The sequence below is a fragment of the Carassius carassius genome, chromosome 47 (assembly GCF_963082965.1).
Source record: "Carassius carassius chromosome 47, fCarCar2.1, whole genome shotgun sequence".
Lineage (NCBI taxonomy): Eukaryota > Metazoa > Chordata > Actinopteri > Cypriniformes > Cyprinidae > Carassius > Carassius carassius.
This window is the reverse complement of record NC_081801.1, coordinates 26,254,044-26,279,961: the sequence shown is the minus strand read 5'-3', so window position 1 is coordinate 26,279,961 and position 25,918 is coordinate 26,254,044. Positions and strand designations below refer to the sequence as shown.

At 37.0% G+C, this 25,918-nt stretch overlaps 2 protein-coding genes across 4 annotated transcripts in view; one reads left to right on the top strand and one right to left on the bottom strand.

Moving 5' to 3' along the window:
* Window positions 1-4,769, bottom strand: part of LOC132130589 (gamma-aminobutyric acid receptor subunit alpha-6-like) — a 33,181-nt gene extending 28,412 nt beyond the window's left edge. The window contains exons 1-7 of one of the 2 annotated variants that reach the window (XM_059542339.1): window positions 4,551-4,769; window positions 4,329-4,447; window positions 4,008-4,075; window positions 3,300-3,520; window positions 2,359-2,441; window positions 2,130-2,273; window positions 1,778-1,930 (exon numbers count right to left, since the gene is read on the bottom strand). In XM_059542339.1, the coding sequence (XP_059398322.1) occupies window positions 1,778-1,930; window positions 2,130-2,273; window positions 2,359-2,441; window positions 3,300-3,520; window positions 4,008-4,075; window positions 4,329-4,447; window positions 4,551-4,585 (823 nt within the window). In that variant the 5' untranslated portion in view covers window positions 4,586-4,769. The remainder of the gene's footprint in view (window positions 1-1,777; window positions 1,931-2,129; window positions 2,274-2,358; window positions 2,442-3,299; window positions 3,521-4,007; window positions 4,076-4,328; window positions 4,448-4,550) is intronic. The other variant, XM_059542340.1, reaches the window with a different exon arrangement.
* Window positions 4,770-16,822: 12,053 nt separating this feature from the next.
* The window catches only part of LOC132130983 (gamma-aminobutyric acid receptor subunit beta-2-like), a 107,684-nt gene continuing 98,588 nt past the window's right edge, over window positions 16,823-25,918 (top strand). Inside the window, exons 1-3 of one of the 2 annotated variants that reach the window (XM_059542907.1) lie at window positions 16,823-16,997; window positions 17,112-17,203; window positions 17,699-17,766. In XM_059542907.1, the coding sequence (XP_059398890.1) occupies window positions 16,915-16,997; window positions 17,112-17,203; window positions 17,699-17,766 (243 nt within the window). In that variant the 5' untranslated portion in view covers window positions 16,823-16,914. The remainder of the gene's footprint in view (window positions 16,998-17,111; window positions 17,204-17,698; window positions 17,767-25,918) is intronic. The other variant, XM_059542905.1, reaches the window with a different exon arrangement.

Below are 25,918 nucleotides of genomic sequence, written 5' to 3'. Positions count from 1 at the left end.
ATTAATAGTCTGCATTGTCCCTGTTAAATAAACCTGAAATTAAATGTATAAAGCAAAGGCACAAACACAATTCCTTGGGGCATAAGAATGCTTTTAAGGGCAAAAAGTTCAAAGTTCAAAGGTCCAAATGAACCTCAGTCAGTTCCATCTCTGAACCCAATGCTCTGGGACATTTCAGCTTTTAGTGGAAGAAGACTGTGATGTAGAGCAACTACAATGGATATGAACAGTAAGTGCTTCCGACTATTCATCTCTACATTTGTTAGAACAATCACTTCATTTCTTTTTACACCGTATTAAGTTTTCTTTCACATCTCTTTTCACGGGAATAACACTTTCACCTTAGAACTGAGACAGAACTGAGAAAGATGCTGTAGGTGACTCACCTCTCCACACGTGCGGTGTTTGCTTGCAGAAACATCTCATCTGACATCTCACACCTCACTAAGAGCGAAGCCATTTATTTATCTATTTTTACTCAAGTTGTGACTTTATCAGCAGAACATGAACATATCCCAATTAGCCCATTTAAAGAGATCACTCACCCAAAAATGAAAGATCTGTCATCATTTACTCAACCTTGTGTCATTCCAAACCTGCATGAATCTTCTGTTGAACACAAAAGAAGATCTTTTGAAGAATGATTTTTTTTGTCAGTACTATGGAAGTCAGTGGCTACCGTCAAGTGCACACAATCTTTTAAAATATCTTCTTTTATTTTTTTAAATGACTTCAGGGTGAGTAAATGATGACAGAATGTTAATTTTTGGGGCTTTTAGGCAACTTTATTGACCGGTGGGTAAAAACTTTTTTTTTATCGCAATCTTTGCATTATTGTCTATAAGAGTTTAGATATATAGTACCCCAAACAAGACGCCTTTCATTAGAAAATTCAAATATGAATCCAAAACAGTTTCACCCTCAAATTGAATGCAAATTGAATATGACACAGGCTTTAATTGTTTCATGCTGATGTGTCTTTCATAGAGAGAAACTTTAGGTTATAGACTGATACACTCCTAATTGCCCAATAAGCTCATTCTAATGGCCCCATTCAAACACAAGAGGGAGATCACAAAGACATATGCTTCATTCATACATACCAAATTAATTAACCGAAAAAGCAATGAGGACAAAGTGAAAGTTTAGAGCCTGCACCTGCTTTCTGTGGCTCAGTTCCTAAACTTAGTGAGCCACCTTGCACTCTACAGCCTACATAGACAGCTGCCTTTTAAAACAGAATTCTAACTGAAACTGAGCCTCAAAAGTGACTGATATGAAACAGTCGATATTATGCAGCAACTCATAACTCATAACTATTGAGCCAAAGTCAGTTAATTATGAACAGAGAATAAATCGTTTAAACAGTCTAAATAGCCTTATTAAAATAATTCAGTAGTCTCAATAGACTATTGAATTGGTACTGATTACTTATAAGTAATTTCTACCACTTCGTCCACTACCTGGATTGTTTTCACTGAGCTTGTTGCTATGCATGCTAGGATTGCATTTTGTGTGAATAAAACACAGGAAACAGAATATATAATGATCTTAGAAGAAATAATGTTGCTGCCTACCTTTCAGAACAACCGTAATGTCTGGAAACTATGAGCTTGCCATAAAATGCTGCAGCTCACTAAGTCTAAAATACAAGGTCTCATTTCAAATCTGATTTTGTATGCATAAAATGCCATGCACTTTAGTTTTAGCATACTGGTGCCTGTGCAGTGAGCTCGACTAATGTACAATTAAATAGGAAATAAAAACAAAGACTTACCAAACACAGTTCTGGCCGGTACTGACTCTTTGTCGATCCAGAAGGAGACCTGTGCCAGGATCACAGTCATAATGCACGGGATGTATGTCTGGATCAAGAAGAAACCCATTTTCCTCTGCAGGTGGAAGTACACCGTCATGACTATGTATTCACCTGTGAGAGATCAGTGAAATAGTAGAAATACATTCAAGACAAAAAGAAAAATCCATCAACACAGATTCAACCCATATGTTTAACATTTATTGAAATCATGACAATGTTTTAAGAGGTTTGCATTAAGAAAGCTGTCAGAATGGGTGCTCGGCAAAACAGAACACATTTGTCACTGAATCATACGTCTCAAAGCTCATACCTGTGTTTGACTTCAGCCTCTCACTAGACACCGTCTGTCCAATGAGATCATACTGAAGCAGGCTGGAACTCTCCTGAGGAACCTCCACTGAAAATAATGGCCCTTTCTTCCACGTGTAAACAATCTCACTTATTGGGTAGGCATCTATATTAGACACAGATCCAGACTCAAGTCAGTCATACCAGTAGATCCCTTCAGAGGAAATATGTGCCATTTTAAACATACTTACAGCTGCCAAATTTCAAAGGACATGAATGTCCATCCATTGGAAAATTGATCAGCCGCATGGGACACTCAGCATTGATGGTTAACCTGAAAACAGTAAAAGCATAACTTTTAATTTATATCAAACTACAAATAGTTAACTATATACAGTGAGCACCCCATATTGGTAAAACCTTCTTTCTGCATTTGCATTAAAGGGACAGTTCACCCAAAAGTCAAAATTCAGATTTTTTGGTAACCAATTCTCACTATTAACTAGTTGCTTATTGGCATACATATTATTAACATATTGGCTGTTTATTAGTTCTTATAAAGCACATATTCTGCATGACCATATTCTCCATCCCAATATCCTACCCAATACCTAAACTAAACAACTGCCTTACTAACTGTTAATAATCAGCAAATTAGAAGTTCATTGAGACGAAAGTCATAGTTAATGGTTTGTTAATAGCAAGAATTAGACCTTAAAAGGAAGTCTGTTGAACACAATTCAAGAAATTTTGAAGAATTTTTGTAACAAAACAGTAACTTGTAGCCATTGACTCCCATAGTATATACTGTATAGTTAATGGCTACCAGCAACTGCAACATTCAAAATATCTTCCTTTGTATTCAGCAGAATAAAAATAAATAAATCATATAGGTTTGGAACAACATGAGGGTGAGTAAATGATGACAGGATTTCAATTTTGGGCTGAACTATGTGTTTAATGTTGTTTTGCACTGATTTGATACACTTTCCCCTAGAACCTTTATTATTAGCATTATATTACAGTTACAGTTAACCTGTATATTGTATATGATAAAATCGACTGTATTTTATTTTATTTTTCTGCTAAGAAAGAAAGTGTTATTAAGTGTTTAATTTCTACTGCCATTTTAGAGAGCAAGTGTGCAGTGCATCTTTGACTTGGAGAGCAAATGTGTTGGCACGCAGGTTACCTCATGGTGTACAGAATAGTTCCGTTCTGCATGATGCGGAACAGCTTGTTGGGGGTGGTCATGTTGTGCGAAATAGAACGTTTGCCATTTCGGAAGAAAGTGTCCGGTGTCCAGATCTTGCTGACCATTAGGTTGTTGAGTCGCAGGATCTCAATGGGGCCCTCAAATTTCAGCCGGTCGTCTATCCACGTTTGCCGAAAAAACACATCCATTGTGTATTCCTAAAAGATTGTTTCAAGGGTTTTATAAGATATACACATTAAGGAAGTTTTAAATCAACTCAACAATGCAGACAATGTGAAAAACCATAGCACATCAGCAAAGTGTCATCGGATATGTATCTGATTCAGGCTGGTACACATTCACTCTGGAATGGTATTTTTTATCCTTTTTCTCCCTGCTATTCTTGGTGGAGACTTGTCTTTCGGATTGTCACAGTGGATCACATGAAAAGTGAGGTGGCTTTGGACACTGTAGAAAAATAGTGTAGTGTGTAACAGAGGTAGAAAGCTGAGCCGGGACCCTCACTGTCAGGGATTGTCAGACAGATTAAAATCCCTAAGCTGCTATAATGACATCCTGCACAAATGTCAGAATAATGAAGCCAGGGCCGACATGACTAGAGGCAGTGGGCATAGAAAACATGCAATTATGGTGGATTTATGTTTGTATGCTTGTATCATACATATGACTGTTTTACTCACATACCATTTCCACATCAGAAACAGGACCAAAGCTGGTGACAAAGATGTCCGTTTTAACCTCTGTGACAGGTCCTACAGTTTATTTTTTTTAATAAATAGATAATAAAATGGAATTAGTTTGAAATAAAGAAAACCCCTTAGTTTATTCACTACACATACTTTAAACAAAACAAACTTGCAAAGCGACAAGACAGTTTCTGATTAAGAACTTGAAGTCTCACACGCAAAGAATCATTTACAGTAAAATTTATTTTCTGTGAAAATTGGATTAAACATTCTCTAAAGTAAGACTTTAATATGTAAAGTGATTCCAGTACTTGCCTACCTCCAAATCCAGGTCGCAGTCTGTTGTCATATCCATCTAATAATCTATCCAAAACGCGCGTAATGTTATCCAAATATATCCTCGTCTCGGTTGGCGGATTTGCCAACACCTGACCAACACTGCAAACAGACTCAAAACTTTATTTTCATTTTCACACATGAACAAGCAAAGCAGAAAAACAAACACGCATGCAAAGTCCGATAAAAGCAGTTTGCTACTTACCAAGAGAGGAAAAAACATGAGCGTATCCAAGCCATGCTTTGCGCGCGCTCTATCCAAGTGTCAACTAGTTGTACGTCCCATAATGTATGTGTGCGAAACGAGCTGGTGCGAGGCTTGTGTGCGTAAATCCCGAAGCTTTTATGCGTGAAGTCTTCCTGGAGTTCCTCAGTGGGGTTGCGCTTCTTCCGACTCACGCTGATGGAAAACTAAAGTGCTCTCAAAGAGGCGGAGTCGATGGAACCAAAGGACTTTGACAATGACCGAATAAAGCATCATTAGAGATTAGAGGAGAGATATAGTTTTGTCAGGCAATTATCCAAAGATGCGCAAACGTTCAGCTGTTTGAGTGCTATTTTGTACGTTTAAACTCTCACAAACTTTGATCATTAGTTAATGTACATTCAAATACTGAGAATTTCGTGAAACTTTAATTAATACATTTTATATTCACAATTAAATGTGCAACTACTGATCTTTTCAGGTATTGCATAATATTTTCCAATTTCTTATGTTGTTTAAAAGAGTTGATGTTGAAACACATTAAATTCGAATCTATTTTAGAGTTTTTATCAAAACATTAAAAGTAGCTTCTAGGTTAGATTTCAGCAGTTCTTGTGACAGTTTTCACTTGTTTATATTGCTGTCTTGCTTACAGTGAGGGTGAGAGGTTTATAACATTAAGAAGAAATATAATGTCGTTATTAGTTTTTGTTCTCTTTGTCATATTGTTGCAGAAGACAATATTGCATTCTCGAACAGTGAATTAATTCGGGTCACTTACCAGTCAAAAGATTTTCATAAAGAACTGCGTATGAGACAAAATGTTATGTATGCTGAGATAAAAGTTTATGCACTGTCAAAAATGCACAGTAGTTTTTGATGAAATATGAGTGTTTTTATGAACACTTTTATTTTGTGTGTGATTATTTCATACAAAATCATTGATGCTATAAAAGTTCATTGCCAGTATTTATAGCAATGTAATGCAATGGCTATAAATGTCTCTCTGTATGCTGATACAGCCTTTTTCACTCACTCAGAATGGATGGGATCAGATCTGCACTATGATAGCTCTTTCCACAGGAGCTTAGTCAAATGATACTGTTTGAATCTTCTTGGCATCACTGTAACAACACTGGGCCATTATCCTAATCCACAGTCATAAGGTTTTAATGCATCATGCCATCATACATCATTTGATTCATCTCAGATTTGATGGGCCCTTCAGTGTGCATTGTCAGGGAAAGACAATTACATGCTGATGTGGGATTTAAGGCAGGATTTATAATTCTGCCAGTAGAAGTTGCCACCAGGTCACTCCTTCCAGTTGTTGTCCACTCCATGAAATAAGGTCGGCTTTATCTGTACCAAACATGATAATCGTGGAGCTTTTAGAAAATATAATGATGGCAGAAAAGGTTTCTGATATGACCGTAGAACAATGAGATTGCTGGGATGTGAAGTACCAGCAGAAGCAGGCCTGTTGAGCACTGAAGCATAGTGAGAACTGGGAGGCAAAAACCAAGCGGAGCGGGTCACTCGAGCATGAACGGGAGTAAAGGTGTGCCAATAGACATGGATACTGTGCTTCTGGTCACAATAACACTATACACCCAGGTAAATGTTCTCTGTTTGGTCAGTATGGAACTCTGTAAACAGCTGTGTAGCACACAGAGGGAGAAATATGAACTTACAGAGGGGGAAATATGAACACTGCACTCATGCAGTTGTTTAAACATCACACCAACTAACTCTGAGTTATGCAGAATGACCTTGTATGTGAAATGCAAAAAAATCAACCTAACCCTTAACCTAAGTTGTGGCCTAGTGGTTAGATAGTTTGACTATCTAATCCTAAGGTTGTGGGTTTGAGTCTCGGGCTGACAATACCATGACTAAGGTGCCCTCGAGCAAGGCACCAAACCCCCAACTGCTCCCCGGGCGCTGCAGTATAAATGGCTGACCACTGCTCCGGGTGTGTGTTCACAGTGTGTGTGTGTGTTCACTGCTGTGTGTGTGTACTTTGGATGGGTTAAATGCAGAGCACAAATTCCGAGTATGGGTCACCATACTTGGCTGTATGTTACGTCACTTGCACATTAGTATACAGATTTTTCTATTTTTTATTTTTACCATGTTCATTTATGGGTTTGGGAGAGTCTGTTTCCCTTTTAATACACTTATCGTTAAAGTATCAGGTTAATTCATCCTTTCCAAATCAACTTAACCACAAACAGAAAACTGGATGCTTAAGTTATAACTAAGCTTTCTTTAAGCTTTCTTAAATTATTAATATGTTGTTTTTTTTTTCATTTAGATTTTTTTTTTTTACATTTCTTTCATACTTTTATTAATATCTAAAATGTCCCCATATTCAAGATAAAGAGGCAAAAAAGGCCCTTGCACAGTCTAAATCTATTATGACTCCCAAAAGTGACAATTAACTCCTTCAGATATGTTGTGTTTGTGTGTGTGTGTGTGTGTGTGTGTGTGCGTGCGTGCACGTTTGCTGGTTGATTTAATAAATATATGATTGTGAGCACTGTAGCATCAAGGAATCAGTGTGTGCGGTACATTTTTCTCTACATCATAAACCTCTTCACTGTCTCTATAACAACTGAAAAACTGAATTACAAAATCATATTAACACTCAATAAACTTTAAAAGTATTATTATTATTATAATTATTAATTTATAGCTCCTTATTTTGAAATGCTTGCACAAATTTCACAACCTGGCACACAACTACATTATGAGGTTCCCACTGATATCTTTCAATAACTGATATCCATTGTGTGTTTGTATATATATATATATATATATATATATATATATATATATATATATATATATATATATATATAAATCCTGAACTATTATTTTGCACTCCTGAGTTAAGTTAAGAAACTACTGAGTTTTTTTACCCTGCTTTCTGGAATTCAACCCAAGATTCGTTGATCCTTTGAATTATATACAGTTTTTCCAGATCAAGTGAGAGTGTTTTAACATGCTGTGAATGTGAAACAACAATAATCTGAGGCCAAATAAACTGTTAATTTTTTTTAACAATTTATTTACACTTAAATGATACCATGTGTGTCATCTTTCATGTTCAACATTATCTGAGCATGGAGATCGTTAGCACTGTTGGTGTTGAAGTACTGCGCTAAATTAAGTTACTGGCACAGGAGTAGTTGCAATGCGCTGTTTTAATTTTATTTTGAATGTAATTGTTTTTATTGTTGAATCATTATGATTAATCTCCTGTTTCTAAACACAATATAATGCTATTTGATCACTGCACTCAAATCCGGAGGACATGACTCATTATTATTAAATCAGTTATTGTTAAATAATCAGCTCTAGGATGGAAATATTCCTTTATCTTAACGATTTGATCTAGTACTTGGATATCTTATTAGAAAGTAAAGGGCATAAAAGTGCATACAAATAAATTATATAGTTTTTGGAGAGACATATTTTTTTGTGCAATTGTGTATTTGGGGAACATTTGGAATTATGTATGCAATAAATAAATAAAAAAAGTTGCTTATATCAAATTCATGTAATAACTGTCCTGATGGGTATTGATTTTGGTCAAACATAAGTAAAGTCAACATAGCCTTGAAAAAGACACCAGGTGGCCTCTCTTCCGGCTGGGAGGCAGGTAATATGGCATTGAAGCTGGCTGATAGTTTGCTGTCAAGGTTGAAGACTTCAGTGGTATTGGCATGGACACGTGCAATTCTCATCCAAAATTAGAGAGCATCAAAGCACAGGGAGAACACATGGCCAGAGGGCAGAAGTTGTAAGTTAACTACATGAATGTAGTGTGTGACTGACAGGATTTCAGAAAGCTCAAGGTGAGGTCAACAGCTTACTCTTTCAAATTCCACCTAAAAGAGAGCTTTACTTTAAAGACATTCCACACACTGAAATATTGATCTGTTATCAAAAAACCTTATATAACTTACTAACTGATACTTTGCCAACTATCTTTCAGGACGAACACATTTTGTGCTTTTAAAAGACTCTACTTCATCTATTTTGTCACTTTCTAAAGGTGTCCCTCAGGGGTCTATTCTAGGACATATTTTATTTTCCTTGTTTATAAATAATTTATGTGAAACCATTCCAAATGCGAAGTTACATCTGTATGCAGACAACACTCTTTACAGTCAACGTTTGATATTTTTCAGTTCCATTTATGTCAGCTTAAGCTTGTTTTAAACACGGATAAAACTAGTTTAACGATTTTTTTTTTTGTTTGTTTTCAAATTCTAAATTTGTACCAAGTAATCTTCCTGACATTATTTCCTTCCAGGGAACAAAAATGGAATATGTTCTAAGTTGTAAATACCTGGGCATCCTATTTGATAGTCAGTTAAATTTTAAGCTACATATTGATAATTTACTTTAAAAAACTTAAGCTCAAATTGCAATTTTACTACAGAAATAGATCTTTATTTTCTTTTAAAGCAAGGAAATATTTGGTATCTGCTTCCTTCTTACCACTTTTGGATTATGGTGATCTACTGTACAGTATATGAATGCCCCAGGATATTATCTAAAATATCTTGATCCGGTTTTTCATAGTGTTTTACGTTTTATTACATGTTGTAGTTATCAAACACATCATTGTATTTTTATGAGAAGTTTGAGTAACCATCGTTGTATACCCGAAGAAGTTTTAATTGGTATTGTTTTATTTATACATCAATTTATGGTCTAAATCCATCTCATTTGTCTCTGAGTTTTTCTAAATCAAAGGTACACTACAATCTACGCTCAAATGATCTTTTAAATTTTAAAGTCCCTTGGGCTAATGAAAAAGGTTTTTGGATATAATGCTACTTTGGCATGGAATAATCTACAAAGCATTCTATAGCTGAGCGTGTTTCCATCATTACATTAATTTAAGATATGTGTTTTACCCTTTGGTGAACTGTTGTTGTGATCTTTGATTTGTGTTTTGTATTATGATGTTAACTTGTATATATTATGTTATTTGTTGCTGCTTTCTTGGCAAGGTCACTCTTGCAAAAGAGATTTTAATCTCAATGAGTTTTTAACCTGGTCAAATAAAGAAATTAAATGAATAGTTATACATTTACAAATCTCTCAAGTTTCTCATTGTCATCTCTCAAGTGCACACGTCAAATCATTTATCTTTTTTGGGGGGAGATGCCACTTCAAGTAGATGCCTGAAGAAAGACCATTATTCTTTAACACAGATTTGTTTTGGTTTTAAATTGTATGAATAGAATTTAAGATGAGTCAGAATACGTGCAGTCAATGACAATAAGTGTGCGCACCCTCACAACATCTCAGCCTGAGAAGTCACATCAACTTAACAGGTGCATATAAATCCAATAAAGAGAAACTCTGATGAGGGTAAGGCTACATGTATGTACATGAAATGATTCAGTTTTCATTTCAGGGCTCATTTTGTAGAAGGGACCCTTTCCAACTGCAACCATATAAAATATTTGCTACATTTCGATTAGATATCGGTGGACTAACACAAACAAATATCCACTGCCATCATATAAGGATGCTAATACAGCTGCCAGACACCCCTTAGAGGAAGAGAGACAGAGAGAGAGAGAGAGAGAGAGAGAGAGAGAGACTATTTTAACAGTCATTAAGCTACAAAACACTTTTTTTTGCACTTTCTTTGCAAATATAACACTGATTTGAAGTTGTTCTCGAGAACTTATATATTATACACATGCATTATACTTACAATTAATGATTTGATGAAAAAGGAATTGTGGAAGACTTGCCATTTTAATTTGATTATCAGGTGAAATACTTCTACTGAAGTAGTTTTTTATTTTTATTTGCTTAATTGTATGGATTTATAATAGGCCACTTCTATTAACTAGGGGAGTTTATTATACTATTCAATAAAAGTATATGTACTGAGTAAACTCAGCCACAAAAAAAAAAAAAAAAAAAAAATTATATATATATATATATATATATTTATTTATTTATTTATGAACATAAAAAAGATTATGGACATTACATCTCTGGACACACCTGCTGTCCTCATGCCTCCCTGCAGCAGGACTGTGGCATGTTCACGCAGGTTTATAAATAAAAAAATCTGTAAAGCCTATTTGGACTTTTAAATTACAGACTGAACCAACTTGCATGAATTTCATCACACCTGCTCATAATGTAAGTCAGTATTGTGTGTCCCCCACATGCCTGTATGCACTCCTGAGTCCCGACAATGTCTAGGCATGCTCCTGATGAGATGATGAATGGTGTCCTAGGGGATGATCTCCCAGGCCTGAATCAGGGCATCAGTGAGCTCCTGGACAGACTGTGGTGTTATTTGGTGGCTTCAGATGTTTCAATGCATAACATCCCAGAGGTTCTCAATTGGATTCAGGTCTGGGGAATGTGAGGGCTCAGAAAGTGCCTACACACTCTGGTCACATGTGGTTGGGAATTGTCCTGCACCATGAGGAGACAACAGTCCACCACGCTGCAATATAAGATCTGACAGCGGGTCTGAGGATTTCATCCTAGTACTGCTACTACTGTTGGCTAGCATGTGTAGGTCTGTATGAACATCCTAGGATATTTGATTAATCATAATCCCTGAAGGCTTTTTAAATTAAAACAGAGAAGAAGGAAAAGGGGCATTGAAAGGGCCTGTGGGGTGTTCCAGGGCTTAGAGGATCCATCTTGTGAGTCTGTGAGTGAGGTAGGGCTGGGCAAACTTTTCTGATTCTATCGATTAATTCAATGCTGGCAGTGCAATAGGAAAAATATGCAGGAATATGGGAATTGAGCTGAAATTCTTTTAACATGAGCGCTGCGTTTTAGTATGCTGTTTTATGCATGAGGCGCTCCAACAGACGTGAGTCAAACACCTAGTAATAATCTAGATAATTTCAAAGAATTTCAAAATCAACTGCATGTCCTTTTCCTATTTAGTGCCCAGACTCTGGAATATCCTACCTAACATTTTTCGGGAGGCAGACACACTCTTGCAGTTTAAATCTAGATTAAAGACCCACCTCTTTAACCTGGCTTACACATAACACACTACCACATTTCTAATATTTAAATCCGTTAAAGGATTTTTAGGCTGCATTAATTAGGAAAACCAGATCTGGGAATACTTCCCATAACACCTGATGTACTTGCTACATCATTAGAAGAATGGCATCTACGCTAATATTAGTCTGTTTCTCTCTTATTCCGAGGTCACCGTAGCCACCAGATCCAGTCTGTGTCCAGATCAGAGGGTCACTGCAGTCACCCGGATCCAGTACGTATCCAGACCAGATGGTGGATCAGCACCTAGAAAGGACCTCTACATCCCTGAAAGACAGCGGAGACCAGGACAACTAGAGCCCCAGATACAGATCCCCTGTAAAGACCTTGTCTCAGAGGACCACCAGGACAAGACCACAGGAAACAGATGATTCTTCTGCACAATCTGACTTTGCTGCAGCCTGGAATTGAACTACTGGTTTCGTCTGGTCAGAGGAGAACTGACCCCCAGACTGAGCCTTTTTTTTACCAAGGTTTTTCTCCATTCTGTCATCGATGGAGTTTTGGTTCCCTGCCGCTGTCACCTCTGGCTTGCTTAGCTGGGGACACTTCATCCAGCGATACTGTCGACTTGCGTGCACAGATACTATTTAAACTGAACTGAGCTGGATGATGACATCATTGAATTCAATGATGAACTGCCTTAAAAAGAAAATTGAGGTTTTACAAGTCGTGTGCAGTTATTCCTTGCTTGCAGGGGGCAGCCTTAACCTCGATTGAGCATGGATAAATGTAGTAGTTTAATAAAAGAAGATGGATGGAATACCTTTTGGAAATGTCCCAATGTGCTTAGTAGCAGCATTTGAGCTGATCTGCATTTGGGGAAGTGTCACAGTGTCTGGTCTGTGTTTCCCCGGGTGTCCACTAGTGGTCTCACTTCCCCATAGAGTCATCCCACTGCAGGCAATACATTTCCCACAAGCCTTTGTCCCATTCATCACCGTTAATTGCGCATATGTTAATTACACTCAGCTGTTCCCGCTTTCATCGTTTTCACCTGTCCATATATACCCTGTTTGTTTCTCTCTGTTTCATGGAGTCCTTGTTTGATGTCACCCTGCTTTCTCGTGTTCCCTAGTGTTTTTCGTGTTTCTTGTTTTTTTGGACTGCTCTTCTGTTATTGACCTTTTGCCTGTTGGATTTAGATTTTTGGATTACCCTATTAAAACACTGCAATTGGATCTCTCGTTTCGTGTGTGCATTCGTATCAGGAAGGCCCTTGTTGAGAAACATTTGTTTCATTCTCAACTGTGAGTATGTTAAGTTTGTTGGATTTACTTAATTATGAAGAGATATTTTGATATATTTTGTAAGGTAGTATAATACACTGAACAAAATTATAAATGCAACACTTTCTTTTATGTCCCCATTTTTTATGAGCTGAACTCAAAGATCTTTGCACATTTTAGAGTGGCATCTTGCATCTTGATATGCCACACCTGTGAGGTGGATGGATTATCTCGGCAAAGGAGAAGCGCTCATTAACACAGATTTAGACAGATTTGTGAATAATATTTGAGATAAATAGGCCTTTTGTGTACATAGAAAAAGTCTTGGATCTAGAATTCAGCTCATGAAAAGTGGGGGCAAAAACAAAAGTTTTGCATTTATAATTTTGTTCAGCGTAACTGAAGTTTTTTTTTTTTCTCCTGTTTTTAGAAGTTGTTTTTTTCATACTATATGCTTGGTATCTATGGCAGTATTGTGGATTGAGTTGGAATGTTCGTTGGTGCCACTGGCAAGGACTAAAATCGACCTGTTTGGTTCCCTATTATCAAGGTGTTTCAAGGACTGTGCTCTACAATACGGATTATAATTGTGATTCAAGGACAACATTTACTTCAGTTGTTGTCTCCACTGGACTTTAGTGTTTAACATAATCACAGATGAGAATGGTTTCTTTGACTTTTAGGCTTTCGGTTTTTACACACAAGGACTTGATTCATAGTTTGATCAAGATGGGTCAATTTTTGATCTCAGATGAACAAGTGAGGTTTAGTTGACATTATCACTGTTGTATTTGGTGCCAAATGTGTATTGTTTTTCTATCATTTCAATTGAAATCAGAATCAAAATCAGATATATAACTATCGTTGGTTTAAATATTAATCGGAGGGGTTATACTAGTTAAAAATCGTAAAAAATGAGAATCAGTCAAACATTATGAAAAACTCTAGATGCAGCCATGATTACCATTGATGATTGAATGGTAGGCACCTTGTCAACCCCAACCAACCAATTTTTTTTCAATGCAGCATACATGGCTTAAGCTGGTTTGAGCTTAAACTTTATTTAGACAACTGGCAGTTCCTTCTCCTCAGAGCACTGGGAAAAAATGGCTCTCAAAAATCTGTGTCAGACGAGATCCCAAAGTCATGACAGGGTCCTGGCTGCCCCCTATTAATTGTGTAGTGTATAATGGTCACACACAGAATTAAAAAAAAAAAAAATTTAAGCTTCAGACTCTGAGTCTATCCTTGTTGGAGGATATAAAATAAATGATACAAAAAAGATGTTTGATATTTTGAAAGAAAGTTAGGTCAGAGGAGTTGCTTGAATGATTCAGATAACCGTACTGTCTTTGTGCCTCAAAAGAACTCTGCGAACCAGATCACCCCTGGAATGTTGTGTTATGTGTTCAGCTTTCTACCTACCCACTGCTTTTAGTTTGGGGAACACCACATAGTAGCGAGGAATACCTACCATAAAAAGATAATACAGAGTACACACAGTATTAAATGGAGTTATTCACAAAGGTGTTTTTTTTTTTTGGCTATTTACCAGTGCTTTTTAAGGCCTGTTGTTGAACTTTCTCATTGTTCCCAAGTACTGTCAGCGGAGTACAAGGAAGCATTGAGGGTATGTGAAAGAAGAGGCTTTTGGGACAGTATTTCAGCAGTACTGAATGGAAACTTCAAGCTTTCTTAGACAATATATATGATTAGCACTGTGTACATGGTTTGTAGAGTAGCATGCTTTATTATAGTGTAAACTTACCAGAAAGCTTGAAGAGAGCCATTTTCCTAAGGTTCAAGGGTTTGTGATGTATTGAAGGCTCAGAAATCTTTTTCAAGCCATTTCTTTCTTCTGTGCTGGTCAGAACTGAGCTCACTATGCAGACACCTTTGTTGATCGCCATTCTTGTCCAGCTCCTCAGTCCATGTATGAACCCAACAAATGTGATTGAAAAGTGACTTCCACCTTTCGATCAACACTTTTGATTAAAATTGTCAGCATCTAAGTGGAACAAAACTAATATCCTTCTTTTCTGATGGAGGATCTAATGAAAGTATGCTGACATCTAGGCCATTGCTTCCATCAGGCTCTTCTTCACACTGAGCTGGTTCTGAGCTGAAGATAAGTACAGGTAAGTACCATTTTGATGAACAATAAAACACCGGCATCCTCACTCTCCATTGTAAACAAACAGCATCAGCTTATGTGCGAGTATGCGCCCGTGGATATGTCATAGTGCAACAGTCATGAGAACTGTTTGCCCAGGCTGTGGATTGAAGGTAATAATATTCTAAATAATGTTTAGTTTCTTGCACAGACCAATTGTTTCACTTCATGAAAAAATATTGACCTCAAAATATTGTCAGGCGCCACAGGTATTCATTTGTTCTAGCCTGTATAAGTCTTTTTTGACTCCCAAAAAACCAGCAGCCACAGACATGCAGTGTATGAATTGGCAAGGACCACAGTTTTACCTAAAAATCTCTAGGGTTCTGCTGATGAAAAAAGTCAGCTATATCTTGGATGGCCTGAGGGTGAGTAAATTAACAGCAAATTTTCATTTTTGTGTAGCGTCGCTGTGAGGGTACCTGAAAAGTCTCCTGTTGTCTAAATTAATTGCTATTTCAGAGATGGGAAGTTATTCAATGTTTCAATGTCAACAGTACCAGTATTTGGAATGTGATGTTGGGGAGTCACTGTATTATGGGATTGTATTTGTTAATTTTTCCATTGAAGAAAATGTTGTGGTCTCGAGTCTGCATTTTCATTGACATGGGAACATTTGTACTCTGTCTTGAGTTTGCATCAGTTTCAGAGGATCATGCAGCACTGACGTGAAACCAGGCTTCATGCACCCCAAAGTAGTGTTGCCTCACAAAGAGCTGAAACTGTGAACTCCCCTGAGAATTGGCGTTAAAATCGTGATAGTTTAAGTGAAGTGTACTTTATATAGTGCTTTGTTCAATACAAGTGTTATTTACATGTTATCACTGAATACCAACATTTTTCATAAAGCAGACAGGGCCGTAATATTTCGAAGTTTAACTGACGATGGCACAGAGGTTCACACAGTGTTCAAATGAATGAGCCAACAAAAGATCACCATGCGCAAAACCTATGCAGCTGGGCAAAGGCTTTTAGCTGTACAACAGTCTCTGTTGAATGCATTGGTGTCCCAAAGTAGGTGCCGAATGTGTTGTTTATATAGTGGAACATCAGGCAGTTCTTTTAAAATTTCTTCTTTTCTGTTAATTATTTTCCCCTGTCTCGTAAATACTCACAATTTATTACATACATTTATTGTACACTTGAATAGACCAGCATTTGTTCAGTCTTCTGCATGACTGCAGTATTATTATTATTATTATTAGTATTACTATTATTTTATTTTTTTTGTCTTTCTACTATGGCAAATAAGTTTCAACAGCTTGTATGCCCATATAGATGAAGCGCACTTTATTTTAATTAAATTTTTTTTTTTTCAACTCCTTCCCTTTAATGCCGGGGTTTGCTTCGGATTCCCCTTGTCGTGTTTCAGATGTGCAATCTAGAGGTTAAGATTCCTATATCGATCCTTTGAAGCATTCCATTTGTAATCTACACCTCCCCGAATAAAAGTCGATTATCTTATAAAGTTCCGTTTTAAATGTTTTTTACTGTTAAGACAAGCCTGCTGCTCCACTTTGTGCAAGACAAATTACTTTTGTGCCTCAAGTCCAATTAAAAGACTGAGGAGAAAAAAGACACAGTACCAGCACATGAAGTGGCCACTAAAAGCCCATTTGACAAAAACAAAACGCTTTTTCCATGATGCACAAAGACTGCAGTTGTAATGTCGTCTGTTTTACAGTTCACTTGGGTGTTTTCGTAGTTTTCCCTTTAATATTTCCCTGCCTCTGGTCGGGAAGTGCTCCTCCAGCAGCATCAGCACCACACCGCTCCTGGATGCTGCGCTGGAGTATGTGCGCATGCGCACCACAGTGAGATTACTGCACAGCGCACTCTAAGTTGGATCTTCTCTGTCTTCACGGAAACCAGAAAACATAAAAGTATGGCGATCTTTAGAATAAGACAAAAGAGCTTCGTGCGCGTCTGGACGTTAATCGTGATAGTGGCCGTGGTGTGTGCGCAAAGGTAAGTCTGAACCCAAGCTCTCCTTACTTCATATGGCTGTCTGTACTCCACACACAACTGAGATGATCTCTAAGGATGCATCTGAATCTAACGGTGCATTTTCCCTCTTTGCAGTGTCAATGATCCAAGCAATATGTCTATCGTAAAAGAAACTGTTGACAGACTATTGAAAGGATATGATATTCGCTTGAGGCCAGATTTTGGAGGTAACGCACGTTTTTGATTAAGTCCGTCATGTCAGCCTTTTAACATCACCTCTGAACTTTCATATAGTAATATCCCGAGCGCGCCATTGTGGAGGGATACGCGCGAATGTATCCCAATGATCTCAGCTTTGGAGATGATCGGGACACTTGCTTTCACTAGAATCGGTCGTTTAATCTGCCGCACGCGGTGTTTGATTAGGGATGCTTTGCAAAGTTCACAAACGAATGTAAACCGACATGGACATCTGCACGTACTACCCATGAACTAATAAATCAGTAATAGTGCTCATGAGGACGAATCCATACATTCGTTGATCGTCATAGTGAAATCAGTGTGTTTAGATGATATTTGCTTTACTTTTCACCTCATCCTGGATGTTATCAGGCTGACGTTGAGTTAATAATGGCTCATGCGTGACATGACCATTCGTTTCAGTGTACAAAACAACATCAATTAGCTGAAACGTCATTGGTATGATTTGGTTTGGTTTCTAGGTCCTCCGGTGGGAGTGGGGATGAACATAGACATAGCCAGCATAGACATGGTCTCCGAAGTTAATATGGTAAGTCTCTTATCTTGCTGTCCTGTTGGAGACAAAGTATGTGAGCTTCATTAACACCCCCCCCCCCCCCCCTCCAGCTTTCTATGCCTGGTAATTTGTTTCATTTGAAGGGTTTTAATCTATTGTCACTACATCTGTGGGTGTGCACTTCATTTGTGTGGATTTTTAAGCATACTGTAGTGTTGATGAGAGACGCTGTATAACAAAACTTTTCAGAGCATGTACAACCTTTTATACTCAGTGTCCACAGATGGACACTAGTCATGGTCAGGAAGATCTAGTGTGGTTTCTATGGCAACATCATTTTATTTCTTTTTCTTCTGCGTATGTACTGATTATTTTGGCTGGGATTTATTAAATCACAAAACAAGTGGATACCAGCGTGAATTTCTTCATTTTGGATTTTTATGCCTTTTCCACCCTTATGGTTATCTGGTATGACCCCCCCCCCCCTCCCCCCTTAGATACAAGAGCATCCCCTAGTGATGATTTTGAAGCACAACATGACGTTTTCTGTTGGAGGTCTGGTCAAGTGAGGTGATATTCATAACAATAACTGAGAACTGGTAGTGTATTTTGATACAGGAGGATTTTTGTACTCTTATTTGTACTGTTATCAGAATTTTGAGACCGGTTTTGTTTCTATTGTTCTCAAAATGACCTAGCGATATTCATTATATGTTACATTCATTGATTTTTTTTTCTTCTTCTTCACTCCAGACTGAGAATATAAGGTTCGAGATGTGAATGCATGGAAGTGTGCTCGCTTATAGTCTTTCGAATCCCATCTCACAGTAATTATTAATGTTTTAAGCAACAGTGCACGCATACATTAGTACTGTCAAGATGTCTTTAGGACAAAACAATGATTGTGATTTATGCCGTTTCTGAGTGAATGCATTTGTGTGTGTCTGCAAGCTTAAATGATGTCACTACTAGGCCAAGAAAGCACGAATTCACAGATCACTGCTCCGAACCCTTTTAACATTTTCCTGGCTGGGATCTTACATGCATTCATCTGGATTAAACATTCTTTTGCACTGGTTAAATAGCTAGAGCGAGTGTCCAAACCACCATGAACCTTGATGTCATGCAGCTCCCTGTGGCAATGAGGAATATTTGGTTTTGGCACTTGAAGCAATGCGTCAGCCCGTCGTCATAATGGGAGAAGAGAAGTTGGCCAGGCTTTCCTCTCTGAATAAACAGTAAAAGCATCTATTCTACACATCTGCCAAGAATGAGAGATACAAACCTTTCGTGTTTGATTTAGAGAATCATGGAATTTCTGAATGAAAACCATTTTAGTTTCTCATGGTGCCAGTAGTAGGCCTTCAGCATCAACTGTTTTTGACTCTCTTAGTTTTGACAAGTCTCTTAGATCATAAAACAAATGTTTATTGAATCTCATGCTCATTTCTGAATCGAATAACCTGTTCCGCTGTTATAATGTTCTTTCCTGTTCTCTGTGTATCTCCGTTACAGGAGGATATTAGTAATGTGATTTCTTAGAAGAGGCTTTCATATTATAAAAACCTCATTCTTGTATCTCTGATCTCTATATCCTTCAAGATGCTACAGTATACTGAAGTGCTGAACTCGTAACGCATATGAGATAACATGTAACAGAGGCATTACTGTGCTATTTACACATTCAAGCAAAATAATGTCTCAAATGTGCTCGCTTCACTCATTTACTATTCACTACATACTGAATGGTGCATGCGAGTGAAATCAGACACAGCAGACAATATTCTGTAGTTTTACATGAATGCAGCATCATGTACAGTACAAGAAGTCAGACTATTTAAAATCAAATCGGACAGTTCAGACAAAAGGCAGTTCTAAATTTTATTAGCTTTTCCGATTGGATTATTAATTGGATATTAATGTTTTGTAACAATCAGATGTTATATCACAGCTACATGGACCTGAGAAAAAAAAAATTAAATGGTTGTTAAAGCCAAAAAGACATTCATGCATCAGCATGTTTAGATAAAGTTTTACTTTTGTTTGAGGAACTAGCATCCGAATCTTTTCCCCTAAGGTTTATTCCCCCGTAAATCGTTGAGTATGAATGACTCGACTCTATGAAGTTCGAAGCAGAGTTTTGAAATCTACCCCTTCCATATTGTAGATTTCGTTAGCAGAGGAAACATTTCCTCAAAATAAAGTGACCCTTTTCCCACAGAGCTCTCGCTACTGGGGGCTCCATTGCATTATTAAATTATATAAGAAACATTAAGGCTTGCTTGGAATTACCCCACTGGAGCTGTGCCCAAGCAAAAAGGCTCTATGCTTTCAACTTATAGCCCAACAGAATTTAGCTTCTGACTCTTTCAATTCTGTCCACGTAAAAACATGGTCACATGTCTCCATCATCAAAGGTCCTCTGCATCACACACAGTAGGTGTAAGATGGTATAGCAGGTCTGTCCAGAGAGAGGAGCAAAGGTCAGACGTGACTGCAGGCAGTATGACTCGCCGACATAGACTTGCAAAAGCTTCATGACATTAACAACCTGCCATTTTCTTGGAGGCAGTCCGGGGTGCAGTTTTAGGGAAGGTCATGCTCCTTGCAGCGCCTCGGTGTGTGTGATTCACTGTAGGACAGATGAATACAACCAAAGAGGTGAAAGTGAAACCCAGTGCTAATGAACGGTCTTGCAGCTTCTGGGCTCAAGTGAAGCATGATGCTTTTTGATCTTATGTGCAGACTGATGTTTGCAAGTGCAAGCGTGTTTTTTTCTTTCCGTCTTCACTGCAGTCTTTGTTCCTACCATGACCTTGACCCATAAGGAAGAACATTTTTTACAAATTAGATATTTTTATATTACTTATTTTAGCAATAAGTAAACTGTGTCTCTTGCTTCAAAAGAAGTCTAAGCAGTGTCTCAAACAGTGGCCTTAGTTTCCAAGACTAAAGTCAGAACGATTTGAAGAATTTCTCTTATGCCATCTACATTCAGTATATAGTTCTTTCTATATGTTAAAGGTTGTCAAGTGTTTCATCTTAGACAAAGTTTATAACTCATTACATTTGTCGAACAATACAAGATCATCCTCTGAGCAATGGAGTTTTATTCTGGAGAGCGTTCTGTTATTTCACCAATGCCCTTGTCTACAACTACACGACTCCAAAAACAGTTTACTACTGACAGAAGTTAAAAGAGAGGGAATGGGAAAGAAGAATGAAAACGCATTAATCCTCACATTTTAAAATATACTACTTTTTAGTGTAGTAATGCTGATAATAATGTGCTAGTTTGATGATATAATGTGCCACAAATCCCGTGACATGCCATTTTGGTGACCTCTGGCTGCTCTGATTGAAAAAACATGGAAACTTGTGAGCGTGAAATGGGTGCTGTTTTAGGACGAGTGGTGCTAAAGCATGTGCTGTTGACCCAGCTGGACTGTGCGGTTTCAATACACTTGAGATAAGGAGCATGTTTGCTCTCTAACATACAAACCGGGGGGCACTCCATATGTTTATTTTATTTGACTATAAAACAGATGGCAGACCTGCATTGCCCTGTGTCATATTAAACAATCTGCTCTTTTCTAGCACCAATAGAACAAGCTTGAACTTCTCAGGTTGTTCTGAACTTCTAAACCTGTGTATTAAACATTATCTAATTTACTCCAAACAGACTATATACGCATTTTAAATTATTTCTTGTAAAATTAAAATGAATCATGATTGTTGTTTGTAAAAACATTAAATTGATCCTAAAAGCCTAAATCCTAACCTTGCGTAAAATCTTCTCTCTATGTTTTCTGCCTTGCAAGCACGAGTGTTTTCTACAAAAATTAAATTACGATGTTTGACAGTTTCAGGTGGGTGCTACTGCCCTGGCCTGCCCAATCAGGTCATAACATCGCTAATTATTAAAAAAGCAGAACACTAATGAGCACCAACAAACCCATAGGCATATCATTTTCAAAGTCCAACTTAATGCTGCCTAATTTGTGTGTTTTTAAGATCTATAAGTCTAACCTTTTAAGTCGTTTTATTGTATCTCTGACTTAAATGTTCTGGGTATATTAGCATGAAAAGAAATCTATTAGCAGAGAAGCTCATTTCACTAGTGCTAACCTCTCTTGCTATTATTGATGTTGTGAATAAGAGTGAATCTATATAAATATATATAAATACTGAATGAGCAATCCTCTATTGAATTCTGAAAAGAGATTGTAAGATAACAGTTTCCATGCTTGGCATTTGTAATTGTGTTAAGCTTTAATGAACAGTTTCTTGGTTTGAAATTTAACAGGTAATATGTGTTACTTTTGCGTTTTTGTAAATGTGTAAATTGGCTCAACTACGGCTAAGACAAAGATGCACACGAGATTACATAAATGCAGTAGAGAATACATAAAATAAGACAAGTACCATACAAAACAAAGTTAGATACACTACTGATGGCAAGGAGCATGCATTATGATAGCACTTATGGCGTTTGATGCTCTTGATGGTAGATTGAATGCCTGTACTCAAAAAAATCTATGAGGCATTTCAGGTGTCATCTAACAGCTACTTAGAAATGCAATACCTGATGAAACTGTGTGTTATATTATTGGAGTGAACACTTTTTTTTTAAATACCCAAAGAGGTTTACAGGCATTGCTTGTGGGTTTCAGGTACCAGTCTTGGTCTTTCAGACGTGTCTTGCAATTATCCAACCTTTAGACATTTACTGATGAATGTACAGCTCTGTACTATCAGCTTGGTGTAAGTTCAACATCAGTTTTAAAGATAAATACCTCTGTTCCAATCACCTAAATGGTTGTTTCTAAAATAAAAGGCTTAAAAAAAAGAGCCATGGAGAGCAAATAGGCATTGTGTACATTGTGAACTAGATGTATTGGGGTTTTTGCATCCCTGGATTTTACAATAGCTTTCATATGGTCACATAATGGCTCCCATCTGTATCCTAATGTATTTTTAATATCAAAAACAAGAGCGGTGCTGGATTGTGTGATGGGCTGCTGGTGTTTGTGTTGGTGAGGAGGCGTTACAGAGAGAGAAAGGCTGGGGTGGACTGCTGAAGAACAAAATATCAAGAACATTGGTGAGCGAGGAAATTCAATTCCCAGAGAAGAAAGAGAAACCAGAGAAACCAGCTATACAGTTCAGTATCTAATTAGTCTCTGTTCACAAGACTCTCTGTGACATTGAATGCTTTGACATGGGCAATCTTTTATAGCATTAACCTTGTGATGGTATTTTAATTGGTTGAAAAAAAAACCTTCAATTTCAATGTGAGTTCGGTGTGCAACCGTCCATTTTCATAAGCACCAGGTGCAATCAAGAAAAGGCAGCAACAGAGATCATAAGACTGGCCAAAAGTGCAGCTTCCTGGTGTCAACATCTTGAAGTAATCGACTTCAAAAACTGAATTCTATTAATCTAACGTATTCCAAATCTTGTTACATTGGAAGTATGCACCTCTTAAACATACCTAAACATATGAATTGCTGCAGTTTTCAGTTGAAATAAACACTAGAGGCAGTTAAAACTCCAACAACTTGTATTCCTTTTCACAAAGAATGATTTACAAGTCCAGAACTTTCATTAAGAAAGCCCAGTTTTCCCACAATTCCTTGCACAATATTACTATATCCATTATACTGAGTACAAGGTCTATAAATGCCATGTTTTGTGTGTGTGCTTTGATATCAGTGTTATATTTCAGCAGCTTTGATCATGTGTTGTAAGCTTTCCAACATATCAGCACTGAAGCCCTGTCATTATTACAGCTAATGAAACAACTGCTGGTTTTATTTCATTCAAGAGGCAATGACAGCCTCAGATTTGGAAAAGGTAATACAATTCCAGTGTATTATTAGTTTTACTGGATTAATTAACGGTCGAATCAGTCCAGCTACATTTATGAAACTGCAAATAGGTTATTCTCTTAACTCTTAAAACTTTGTTATTCTCTAACAAAAAGCATACAAGTTTTTTTTTTTTTACTCATATACATGCATTTAATGAGGGAACAGTCATCTAGGCGCACTTAGGATATTAAATGAATGCTTCTGCTCACTTAATTGTCATACCGAAGATTACTTGCATACTTAGTACAGTGTATATATATCTTATGAGAAGTATGAAAAAGTGCACTAATATTGCACATAGAAATAGTTCACCATACAGACACCAGTGCTACAGTTCAAATTCCCACTATTAACTTATTATTAACTACAACTTTTACCTTTATAAACTCCTAATTGCTGTTTATTAATAGTTAGTATGTTGTTGTTAAATTTAGGCATGGGGTGGATTAAGGGATCTAAAATATGATCATGCAGAATAAGACATTACTATGTGCTTTATATGCACCAATAAACAGTCAATATGCTAGTAATATGCATGCTAATAAGTAACTAGTTAATAGTGAGAATTGGTCCCTAAACTAAAGTTTTACCCTTTCTTATATATTTTATTTGTTATTAATAACCATTGATATGTATTATTATTAATAGTCTCCTTTAAAAAAAATAAAATAAATAAAAATACACCTCACTCTAAAGATCTTTTCCGGCAATTTAAGGTTCATTTCAGTTTGGATGTGTTTAAGTCATGCTGTCAGATTGTGTCTGTTGATTTCTTTGTATTTAGACTTGTTTTTTTTTTTTAATTATTATTATTTTACCAGGTTTTACCCATTCTGGCTGATTTGCACATATAAGAAAAAACAAAAGCCCTCTCTTAGAAACCGTATCCACTGATGTGGCTGTTGTGTCACTTTAGAATAATTAGAGCATTGTGCACTATTTTTATATTTCACATATATTCATGCAAATATTTGGATGAAGCACCGTAAAAAGCACTGCTTCCTTTTCCACCCTGTACTAAACAACCCAGGTAATACTGTGCTTACCCTTGTTTGTGCAATAGTTAATATTATGCACTTTGAACTTTGGCTCATCTTAGAGGTTGTTAACGAACGTTTTTTGTCTGTCTGCACTGTTTCTATTATTATTATTATTATTTTCTCCATGTACACTTGTGCTTGACTGACATAGTCTTGCTCTTCTTCTTTTTTCAGCATCTCTCAACATGAGCCACTGTGCCAAAACAGTTAAAAATGTTACTTAATCCTTAAAATGTCTTGATACCCCTGTGTTTTGTTCAATTTCTTTATCCTTTGTCCATTTTTTGTCTTTTAAGGCAAGAACGTGTCCTGTGTGAATGGCTCCTTAGAGAGGTCCGGGTTTGTATGTAATGCTCATCAGTTCTGGAAAACCGCTCTGAGACCCCGAAACAAACCTGTGTGAAGCCTCCCCCCTCACTCTCCCTTTTTCCCTTTACAGTTTTTCTTTCTTTCTGGAAAGGAAAAACAGCACATTAACATGTTGTGTGTCTTGCACAGTGTATATTATGGGACCACACATGTGACTTTAATTGCAAAGAGTTTAACAAGATCATATCACATTATTAATACCATCAGCATGCTGTAATTCTAATTACGCATAGTATTTAGGACAGATAACCAACATATAAACTGGTATACAATGTGGGTTTTCACTGTTTAATTATTAGTAAATTAACTGATCCAAATTGTTGGTTGACAGCAAAATTAAAACATTTCATTATTATGGGCAATAAAAAAAGAAAGAAAGACCAGCCTTTACACTGTCTGCCATTCAATCATTCATATTCACTTGTGTCAGTAAAATATTACAGCAGCATATAGTTTCCTCTTTAGGAATTGATCAATAGTTGTTTTTTTTGTCTGTTTCTTGGCCAGATTAAATATTGATCACACTCAAGTGCTTTTTAATCCTTATTGTGCACACACAATCTAACAATGCCATTGTTTGATGGATTAGAGAAAGCTACCAGAAAATTAAACTCATTTATGTTTATTTTAGCTTCACAGCAAAAATTCACACAAAGGAACATTTTAAGACTGTAATTATAAAATCGGTTCACAATGGTTATATTCACACACAAACACATTATTTGTGTGATAATTTTAGCAGTTACAAAAGGTGTGCAAGTTTCATTTGATTACTCATAACATATGAGCTGTCATTACATTACTTCACAGTTCTGGCAGTGAAATGTCAGCTGGTACATGAGTTTATGACTGGGCCCAGATCAGACTTCTTGTGCTCACGAGGTGTATGGTTGCTTGGAAACA